This window comes from Crocuta crocuta, unplaced genomic scaffold (genome assembly GCF_008692635.1).
Source record: "Crocuta crocuta isolate KB4526 unplaced genomic scaffold, BGI_CrCroc_1.0 scaffold77, whole genome shotgun sequence".
NCBI lineage: Eukaryota > Metazoa > Chordata > Mammalia > Carnivora > Hyaenidae > Crocuta > Crocuta crocuta.
The window spans coordinates 2,827,954-2,839,297 of NW_027532172.1; the positions used below are offsets into that span (position 1 = coordinate 2,827,954).

Below are 11,344 nucleotides of genomic sequence, written 5' to 3' on the forward strand. Positions count from 1 at the left end.
ACTTTATTTACTGGAGGGAAAAAAAGCAAATAGCACAGCAGAACTTATAGAACAATTTTATTGATGCAGAGAGAAGCAAATGGTATGTGTATAAAAATATATAGTAAAAAGACTGAATGAATCTACTCCAAACTTAATAATGATAATCTCTGAGAAGGGATTGAGTTTGTTTGGGTAGGGTGGGGTAGTGATAAAAAATGACAGTTCATCCTACATACTTCTGTATTATCTAAGTATTTTAAAGTGAGGATATATTCATGTGTAACTTATATTAAAAAAAATAAAATAAAAAGGGGCCTCGGAGAAGAATGTGTCAGTGTCTTTATCACCATGTGCTGATGTGTGGCATGTGAATATCTGTTCTCAGATTCTGTGACCTTAGAGCATCAGGATTTCAGAGTCTGATGCCATTGAGATCATTTAAGTATTTCTCTTTCTCCAGTTTTAAAAAATCTTTGTTTATGTTTTATTTCTTTCTTTCTTTTTTTTTANAGCGACTAAGCCACCCAGGCGCCCCGTGTTTTATTTATTTCTGAGAGAGAGAGAGAGAGACAGAGACCGAGACAGAGACAGCATGAACAGGAGGGTCAGAGAGAGAGGGAGATACAGAATCTGAAACAGGCTCCAGGCTCTGAGTTTGCTGTCAGCACAGAGCCCGACGTGGGGCTCGAACCCACGAACCGCGAGATCATGACCTAAGCGAAAGTCGGACGCTTAACCGACTGAGCCACCCGGGTGCCCCTCTCTTTCTCCAGTTCTAAGTAGTGTCCTGATGACAATGACTTGGTTCCCATACAGGTTTTCTGTAGTGGAGAGAATGTGTCAACCAGCCGGACACTGAGCATATCAGTTTCTCAGTATAGATCAGCAAAGTGACTTTCTGTTTTCTACATCATCCTGTGAATTTGATTAGTATACATCAGATTCTGAAGCACCTCATTAGTGTCAAAGGTGAGGCCAGATTCTGGACCATGATGGTATAGTCAAGTTACTGTCCAATGGGAATCTCTTCCCCAAGGACCACCCCATCCTAATTTTTCTCTAAACAAAACAGTGATATCTTACTTGCTTTCAGTAAGCAAGGCTCTAGTTTTTAAACCTAACGATCTTCCAGTTGGACATACGGGGAGAGCTACAGATGCTGAATGTTTTGGAGAGAGGTCCAAAGAGACACCCATCAAGGTGAGTGAATAGGAGGGACTGGGGTGATGGACCAGTAAAAGTAACAGCCTGAAATATCATTGAAATCTTAAAAGAGAAACTCTAAATGTCACTAGACAATGATTTAATAAGCTTGTACTTTCTTAAGCAGCATGAGCAAGATACTGCATATAGGCATCCTAAGGAAATGAAATTACTTTTCATTTGTGTTTTGAGGAGTAGAGACTATTGGTAGGTAGTAATTTTCCCTAACAGTTACCCAGGATTAGTATACTTGCCCATTTCATATTCTACTATTTATCACTCTGGATGATCCTAAATTACCTGGATTCATTTTTAGTATTTGAGTGTTTCAGAATCAATCATGATAGGGAATTTGATAGATTTCCCAAGATCTGTCACTACTTAATCTCTTCTCCCTATTACCTAATCTTTTCCCTAGGTCATTGTGATCCATCTCCATTATTGCAAAGAGGATAAAATCAAGATTCCACAATGCAAGTCCCTTGTTCTACACAGAGGACATTCGTCCTTCATGATTTTTGTTTTCCAGGCAAAAAGACCAAGCCTGATGCAACAAACAGTGTTAAGTGACTTGTGGAAGATGTCAAGGGTCAAGGAAGCTGGTCAGCAGGGGTTTCTATTTGGAGAAGGCGAAGCTGCATGCTAGGCAAGGAGGAGGGGCTTCCTGCAGGAATGCGTGAGAGGACAGTACATGGACACACACACACAGAACTTTCCCAGGACAGTGTTACTGTGACCACAGTCATCTCTGAGAAAGTACCTTGTAAATATCATGAATCTGAGAGACATTTTCCTGTAAACCTGCACCCAATGGACAGATGTTCCTTTACTGTGTTACAAGCAGCACGAGTGCCCGCCGGATTTCACTGCAATGAACTGTCAGAGACTTAACACGAAGAAGAAACCTTCAAAGTGTAGTGAATGTGGGAAATTCTTTACTCAGAGATCATCTCTAACTCAGCACCAGAGGATTCACACAGGAGAGAAGCCCTATGTGTGTAGCGAATGCGGAACTTGTTTCCGTAAACAGTCAAATCTTACTCAGCATTTGAGGATTCACACAGGAGAGAAACCTTATAAATGTAATGAATGTGAGAAAGCCTTTCAAACAAAAGCAATCCTCGTTCAGCATCTGAGAATTCATACTGGAGAGAAACCCTATAAATGCTCTGAATGTGGCAAAGCTTTCTGTCAGAGCCCCTCCCTTATCAAACACCTGCGCGTTCACACTGGAGAGAAACCTTACAAATGCCTTGAATGTGGCAAAGCCTTCAGTCAGAGCATTTGCCTTACTCGTCATCAGAGAAGTCACTCTGGAGATAAACCGTATAAGTGTAATGAGTGTGGGAAAGCCTTTAATCAGAGTGCATGCCTCATGCAGCACCAGAGAATTCACTCAGGAGAGAAGCCCTACACATGTACTGAGTGTGGTAAAGCCTTCACTCAGAACTCTTCCCTTGTTGAACATGTGAGAACTCACACTGGAGAGAAACTTTACAAGTGTAGTGAGTGTGACAAAACTTTCCGCAAGCAAGCACACCTTAGTGAACATTACAGAATTCACACTGGAGAAAAACCGTACGAGTGTGTTGGATGTGGGAAATCCTTCAGGCACAGTTCTGCACTTGTTCGACATCAGAGGCTTCATGGTGGAGACTAAAACTTGGGATATAACCCGTGTGGAAAGATTTGTATGAAAATGCCACCCCCTCACCCCCAAATTCTTAGGAGTTGAAGACTAAGTCTTCAGCTGGGATGAATGTTCGATATGTTGAACAAGATGCAATGTGTCCTGAAAGTTTAAGAAAGTAGACTCATAGTCTTGAGTTTGATGCCTTCTCTGCCACTTAATGGGTGTGTGAACTGATCCTCTCTGAGCCTGTTTGCCCCATCCTCCTCAAAAGAATAATGACAATATTTATCTTGAGAATAAAATGAGTTGTATGTAATAAATAACTGCCATTAATTGGTTTTGAGTTATAGGATATTCCAAAAGTATATAAATCTGGCTACTGAAAACAAGCAATGTTTAGCATTACTTTTTTTTGGTTCTTGATGTATTTTTTCTTTATTTTTGAGAGAGAGAGAGACAGACAGCATGAGCAGTGGAGGGTCAGAGAGAGAGGGAGACACAGAATCCGAAACAGGCTCCAGGCTCTGAGCTGGCTGTCAGCACAGAGCCCAACGCGGGGCTCAAACCCATGAACTGATATCATGACCTGAGCTGAAGTCGGATGCCTAACCGAGTGAGCTACCCAGGCGCCCCTTGATGTATTTTTTTAAAATGTTCATTTATTTTTGAGAGAGACAGAGAGACAGAGCATGAGCACAGGAGGGGGAGACAGAGGGAGACACAGAATCAGAAGCAGGCTCCAGGGTCTGAGCTGTCAGCACAGAGCCTGACACAGGCTCAAACCCATGAACTGTGATATCATGACCTGAGCTGAAGTTGGACGCCTAACCGAGTGAGCTACCCAGGCGCCCCTTGATGTATTTTTTTTAAATGTTCATTTATTTTTGAGAGAGACAGACAGAGCATGAGCACAGGAGGGAAGACAGACGGAGACACAGAATCAGAAGCAGGCTCCAGGCTCTGAGCTGTCAGNNNNGGTCCTCTCCTTTGTTCTCCTGACTTGCCTATGGTTTTATGCTTGCATGTCCTGAATTGCAACCATCTACTGTTCTCAAATAAATCCATTCTGCTGGTAAAATAACTTTTACTTTTGAAGTGAACAAATTCTAGGAGCACGACGGTAAAGGGGGCGTCTTAAGGGAACAGGAGGGTAGGGGACATGGAGTTCTCAGGTGTCGGCAAGAGGTACCACTGAGCAGCAAGTTCTGGTTTATTCTTCTCATGGGTCAACGAGGCCAGAGGTTGGCAGTCCGTGGCCGCTGCAGCCGCTCCCCCCCGGCACGCCATCAGGGCACGCCATCAGGACCCAAGCGCCTTGAGTCCTCCCACCTCCCACCCTCTGCCACCCAGAGCAAAGGGCTGCCCTCCTTAGGCCAAAAAATGCCTCTATGTTCCGTGTATGTGCTCCTGGCAGTATGTAGTGAGGACAAAGGTTCATGCTTGCCAAATCTGCTTTTTTGTATCAAACACCTGGAAGCTTTATTAAGTAGATTCACTTGTAGCTCTCTTTTTTTTAATGTTTATTTGGGGGCAGGGGAGGGAGGGAGCAGAGTGCCAGCAGGGGAGGGGCAGAGAGTGAGGGAGGCACAGAATTCAAAGCAGGCTCCAGGCTCTGGGCTGTCAGCACAGAGTCTAACACAGGGCCTGAACTCATGAAACTCAAATTCATGACCTGAGCTGAAGTCAGATGCTTAACTGACTATGCCACCCAGGTGCTCCATCTCTCTCTCTCTCTCTCTTTTTAATGTTTGTTTCTGAGAGAGAGAGAGAGAGAGAGAGCGCGGGAGAGCATGAACGGGGGAGGAGCAGAGGGGAGGTGGGGGACAGAGGATCCAAAGCGGATCTCTGTGCTGACAGCAGAGATCCCGATGCGGGCTCGAACTCACGAGCCGTGAGATCATGACCTGAGCCAAAGTTGGATGCTTATCTGAAATGAGCAACCCAGGTGTGCCCCACCCCCTTACAGTGTTATCACCTATAGTCACCATNCGCGAGCATGAGCGGGGGAGGAGGAGAGGGGAGGTGGGGGACAGAGGATCCAAAGCGGATCTCTGTGCTGACAGCAGAGATCCCGATGAGGGCTCAAACTCACGAGCCGTGAGATCATGACCTGAGCCAAAGTTGGATGCTTATCTGAAATGAGCAACCCAGGTGTGCCCCACCCCCTTACAGTGTTATCACCTATAGTCACCATGTTATATATTAGATCCTCACTTGTATCAAGATCACTTGCATTAGGTCCTCACTTGTACAAGCCCACGTGTACCTCTAAAACTGCCAGAGCTGTTACACTGCTACCTTTAGCAGGAGCTGGGGAAGTATTCTTAACTAGCCGCATTATCATCTTCCTCATCCAAAGTGGGCTTCTGCTCATGAAGATACTGAAGATTTTGTCAATCCTCAATAGCAGTTATGCTAAGTTTTTAATTATACTGATCTGGAAAAATGCTCCTATGTAAGAAGCAGGACAGAAAATATACATTACCTAATCCCAATTTTGTTTAAAAAATATAATTTACATACATACATGCCCCACCCGTGGAATTCCCAAAATGTTAATAGCTACAGAGTTTGCATTATGTCAAAGGGTATTGATACACAAAGTTTTTATCATATTTTCTGAATTTTCTAAATTTTCTATAATGAACTTGTATTATCTTTAAATAAGAAAAAAGATGTCCTTTTAAAAAATACCCCATATACTCTAAAGGAAGACCAAGTCCAAAATATTTACACTTAGTCGGTTTCATCTTCATTGTCAAAAGAAAGGAGGGAGCTGTTTTTGATTTGCTTTTGTGAGTTCTTTTTAACGGAGTCCTGCATATTTATTTCATCTTCATTTGCCTTTTTCTTTTTTGAGCTTGCTGTTAAACCTGAGTATTTTTCCTCTGAGGAACGCTTAGCTGGTTTTCGATACATGATTCTTCCATCAGCGGTAGCTGGTTCTTCATCTGCAGCAAAGACAAAATTAAAGAACTTTCTTCTCTCATTTTGCCTTTATTGGAGCATCAAATGGAGCAAGAAAAATCTCAGATGGTATTTAAAGATGTCCTGAGTCCATTCGATCTGGTCTTCTCCACTGCTTCTAGCTATATGCTCACAAGACATGCACTCACTTAATAAAAACTCACTTCCTGAAGTATTCCATGACATAGCCAGTCCCCAATTGGTTATAATCTGGCTGTATTTTTAAGTATTTTGAAAAGTGATTGAAATGCTAGCATTTTTCCTTAAGGCAACATAATAAATATTTAGGAATAATGAAAAATATACCATCTAGCATACTACACTTCGGGCACTGGTTAAATAAATACATCTGTTGACTAATTTGTAAACCTAACCACTTTTTTTTTTAATTTTTAAATGTTTTTTATTTATTTCTGAGAGAGAGAGAGAGAGAGCATGAGCAGGGGAGAGTCAGAGAGAGAGGGAGACACAGAATCTTAAGCAGTCTCCAGGCTCTGAGCTAGCTGTCAGCACAGAGCCCGACACAGGGCTCGAACCCATGAACTGTGAGCTCATGACCTGAGCCGAAGTCGGACGCTTAACCGACTGAGCCACCCAGGTGCCCCCTAACCACGTTTTTTTTAAACAGGATATTTTTGTTTAAGTTTGCACTTAATCCTGTAACAACCCAATAAAGTAGGTACCATTAATGTCTCCATTTTACTGATGAGGGAAGTGAGGCTGAGAGGTGAAATAACTTGTTCAAGATCACACATCTGGTGAGTGTTAAAGGCGAAGTTTGAACCTAGGACTGTCTCCTTCAAACATACCATATTATGACATAAGATAATTTCGTATTTCAGGCCCCTTATTTTTTTATTTTTTTTTTATTTTTTATTTCTAGGAGAGAGAGAGCGTGAGCAGGGGAGGGTCAGAGAGAGAGGGAGCCACAGACTGAAACAGGCTCTAGGCTCTGAGCTGGCAGTCAGCACAGAGCCCGACGCGGGGCTCGAACCCACGAACTGCGAGATCATGACCAAGGCGAAAGTCGGACGCTTAACCGACTAAGCCACCCAGGCGCCCCATCAGGCCCCTTAAATTGTTAGGGAAAAAATCAGATTACTTTCAGACATACCTGCTTTGGAAGCCTTTATTTCTGCTTTAATTTTCATGACTTCTTCAGCTGACAGGTCTCCCTTTTTTAAAACCACCACTTGGGGCTGTTCATCTTCTTTGTCACTGTGATCAGCATCTTCATCTGGGAGCTGAAGCTGGATTCTCTGGGGGAAAACACAAACACCATACGTAGACTGCTGACCTTGAACCAAATACAACCACGGTCTCTGTGAGATACTGTAATTACCAAGGGAGAAGGGTAACTTTATTGACTAAATGTACTTGGCAGTGAATTTCCAAGTAACTCTTAAGAGCCTGACCCTGCCACACTGGGGAGATCTACCTGCCAGTTTCCCTAAAGTGCCTGCCTAAAGGGACTAATTTCCATCCCAGTAGGACCCCAGCGGGCTGCTCCCAGTGTCCCTCTGCTTCATGTGCTGCCCACTCAGCCGACTCAGGGGAGTGCTGAACCACATCATTCTGTTCGCTTTCACTAACCGTTTTCACTTCCATCTCTTCTCAGAGTCGGACAAAAAATACTCAACACCCAAGGACAGAAGGCAGCAAGTCAAAGGTGCTCTTTCTTCCACCTCTGATTATCTCTTCTCCCTTCTGACAGCTTCAGTCGGGTGAGTATCCTACAGCCCTTTCCTAAGTGTATATAAATACAGGAGTACAGAAAACATTCTGTATGCAAAAAGAATATTGTACATACTATGTGACTTGCTTTCTTTTCTTCATGAAATTTCCCAAAGATGAAAGTACAGAGAAGACCAACAGAAACCATGTACTCACTATACACGTTACAAGTGGGAACCTTTGGTCAGTTGATTCATTTTCAATAGATGTCAGATACTGTAAAAGCCCCACTTCCCCCATTTTTTTTTTTAAGTTTAATTGACAGAGAGAAAGAGGGACAGCTCAATGCATGCGCTCATGTGGGGGAGGGGCAGAGAGGGAGGGAGAGAATTCCAAGCTGGCTCTGTACTGTCAGTGCAGAGCCTGACTCGGGCCTCGAACTCTCGAACTGTGAGATCATTACCTGAACTGAAACCAAAGAGTCGGATGCTTAACCAACTGAGCCACCTAGGCACCCCAGCAAATTACTTTTTTAATTTTATTTTTTACTTTATTTCTTAAAACAGGCTTCATGCCCCGTGCAGAGCCAGTGTGGGGCTTGAACTCACAACCCCGAGATCAAGAGCCAAGATCGAGAGTCAGATGCTTAACCAACTGAGCCACTCCGGCACCCTGCACCCCAACTTTTTTACTCAAAAATATTTTTGTATAGTACCTTGGAATTATCTATTAATATGAAATTGTCTATTTTAAAAATCACTGCCTACTATTTAACTATATATATAGTCATCTCATGGTTTATTTGACCAGTACCCCGTACATAAAAATTTTGGTTGTTTCTAGTTTTTTCCACTATGCACACATTTTTGTTTACTTTTTCTACTATGCACTTATTTCTGTTCAATTTTGGGAACTCATATGTAAGATAAATTTCTGGAAGTGGAGTTGCCGGGTTGAAAGGTATGTACACCCATCACACATTATTCCAATAACTTGATACTCCACCTCTCACAGAGCCTTGTCTGCCAGACAGAGCCACAAAGCCCTACGGCATCTGGCCTAGAAACACCGCTTTCTCCTACGCCATACTCACGGCCTCCGGACTCCAGCCGGGTTGGAGGATTACAGATACATGAGCATATTAGCTCCTCTGCCTCCCTGGTCTCTGAACCAGCCCCACTGCCCCTGGTGCATACATGCTCAAGCCGCCTTCTAGACTTCGATTCTTTATAAGTACTTTCCTGATCTCACCTTGTCTTCCTTCTCACACTGCGCATAGCTCATAGGGAACATGTACCAGACTGAGTTACCAATATTTTACTTTCTTTTTTTTTTTAATGTTTTATTTATTTCTGAGACAGACAGCATGAGCAGGGGAGGGTCAGAGAGAGAGGGAGACACAGAATCTGAAACAGGCTCCAGGTTCTGAGCTGGCTGTCAGCACAGAGCCCGATACAGGGCTCGAACCCACGAACCGTGAGATCATGACCTGAGCCCAAGTCGGACGCTTAACCAACTGAGCCCCCCGGGTGCCCCATGACTTACCAATATTTTCCTCTCTGGTGCTGTTAGGTTAGCTCCTTTGAGGTACTTGTGTTTAACGTCTGTACCTAGAGGCACAGAGCCTGGCAGACAGCAGGGGCTCAAGAAGTGTTTGTTGATCTATTCATGAATGACTAATAGAATGAAAAATGATGAACTACTACCTAAAAGCGCTGGCTGGCAGGTTACTCACAGGCAAATTCACTCATTTTGTCTACATCCCAAGTCACGGTGCATTCTCTTTAATAATATCCATGTGAGTTCACAGATTATTCATTAGTTTTGCATATTTTTTTCTGAGAGTTTCCAATAAATGATCACAAACTAGTGGGTAACTAATAAGTATTAAATTTTTAAAAAATGTTTATTTATTTTGAGAGAGAGAGAGAGACAGAGCATGAGCAGGGGAAGGGCAGAGAGAGAGGGAGACAGAATCCGAAGCAGACTCCAGTCTCTGAGCACAGAGCCCGACACGGGTCTCAAACACTAACTGTGAGATCATGACCTGAGCCGAAGTTGGATGCTTAACCGTCTGAGCCACCCAGGAGCGCCAGTAAGTATTTTATTTTATTTTATTTATTTACTTATTTATTTTTTTGTTTGTATTTCTTTTTTTTTTGTTTTACAAATAGTTTATTGTCAAATTAGATTCCCCCAGTAAGTATTTTAACCAAGGAAATGGGACAGTGAAATAAAATAAATCCTGGGGTGCCTGGCTGGTTCAATCAGTAGAGCATGCGACTCTTAATCTTGGGGTTGTGAGTTCAAGTCCCACAACGGGTATAGTGATTATTTAGAAATAAAATCTTTAAAAAAAAATTCCTGGTGTTCATTTTATTGAGAATCATTAATTCTGACTCTTCTCTTTTTGTTTACATGACTGGCTGGAAAATAAGAAATACAGTTAAGGAAACAGTGGCTGCTCAAAGCCACTCCTGAATTAACTCTCAAGAAGGTGAATAAGGTAATTTAACTCGATTATATAATGATTTCCTATGAAACTTCTTTTTGTTAACAGATTAATAGAACGATGATTATACTGCCAACCTGATTAAGAGCACAGTTGGTTTCTCAAACACAGAAACATGGGGGCATTTGTCTATGGAAAAGTCTTCTGCATAAGTTTAAATCACTGATATAAATTGGAAGGTACCACCCGCACCCCAAGTTCTCCTAAAACAGCATTCCCAGCTAGAATCTTCAGGGTGTTAATTATGCACACATGATCATCGCAAGGACCTCAAGCAAACTATATAATTAGGTCTTATAGTCTCCTCATTGCTGAATCCGTATCTCTTTTCTCAAATCTCAACCTCTTTGTCATCTTCACTGTTTTTTGGTCCCGGGGATCAGTCACTCCCTGATCACATTCTAACCAAAAATGGCGCCTTGTTGCCGACTGAAGAGTCCATCTGGCTTTCCCTCCAACCCGTTCTTCAATCACACAGTCCATGATTTACCATCTTTTCTTTTCTTTTGTTTTAAAAGATTTTATTTTTAAGTAATCTCTACATCCAACACGGGGCTACAACCCTGAGATGAAGAGTCACACGCTCCCCTGACTGAGCCAGCCAGATGCCCTGCTGACTCACCATCTTTACATATTTATCCACCCTTCTAATCTATCTCTACATGCTCACCTACCCATGCTCAAGATTCAGTCCAAGTATCCCTTCCTCAGTGAAGCCTTGCCTCATGACAAGCACAGTCAATATAACTGGTCACCTACTACTTAGTCCAGGCACTGTGCCAGGTGCTGGGAAAATAACGAAAGATTAAGACACGATCTTAGGGAGTTTGATTTAGTGGTGACAATACACAGGAAAGGAAGTAGTTGTAACAAAAAGATGAATATCACAGATATGGACAAAGTGAAGAGAAAAACAGAGGAAAAGTAATTGTTTGGAGGAGATTTGAAGAGGTTCACAGAGGTGGTGACCTGTGAAGGTGGAGATGAAGCAGGGAAGAAAGTATTAAAAAGAATATGGCATTCTGGAGATACATCTCTTTGTTCTTTCATTTTCTTTCACAATGCCTGGGCTTAGCACATACTCACTGGATTGAATGATTTAATACAAGTCAATCTTGTTTCCTTTACTAAACTCTAAGTGACTTGAGGGGCAGGTATTAGTGAAAGTGCTAGACACAGAGTGCTAAATAAATAATTTCTCCACACATCCCCTAAGCATAAGAGTCTCTTCCTATTGAAAGAGATAGGGCAGGTTTTGGCTTGAACCAGTTAGGGCTGAAGCCTGGGAGGGCTCAGAATTGATTCCCACCCATCCCCATCCTTAAACTATTCAGGTGCTGCTCTTTCCTAAAGCTCCTCTCTATTTAGATCCA

The 11,344-nt window shown here is 42.6% G+C and overlaps 2 protein-coding genes across 4 annotated transcripts in view; one reads left to right on the plus strand and one right to left on the minus strand.

The window, feature by feature from the left end:
- LOC144242173 (uncharacterized) overlaps nt 1–3,583 on the plus strand; it is a 13,936-nt gene extending 10,353 nt beyond the window's left edge. For 2 of the 3 annotated variants that reach the window (XM_077776978.1, XM_077776979.1), the window contains exon 3: nt 1,604–3,583. In XM_077776978.1, the coding sequence (XP_077633104.1) occupies nt 2,057–2,845 (789 nt within the window). In that variant the 5' untranslated portion in view covers nt 1,604–2,056 and the 3' untranslated portion in view covers nt 2,846–3,583. The remainder of the gene's footprint in view (nt 1–1,603) is intronic. The other variant, XM_077776981.1, reaches the window with a different exon arrangement.
- A 1,639-nt stretch (nt 3,584–5,222) lies between these two features.
- Nucleotides 5,223–11,344, minus strand: part of KIAA1143 (KIAA1143 ortholog) — an 8,137-nt gene continuing 2,015 nt past the window's right edge. The window contains exons 2-3 of the mRNA XM_077777314.1: nt 6,900–7,044; nt 5,223–5,769 (exon numbers count right to left, since the gene is read on the minus strand). Of these exons, the coding sequence (XP_077633440.1) occupies nt 5,555–5,769; nt 6,900–7,044 (360 nt within the window). The 3' untranslated portion in view covers nt 5,223–5,554. The remainder of the gene's footprint in view (nt 5,770–6,899; nt 7,045–11,344) is intronic.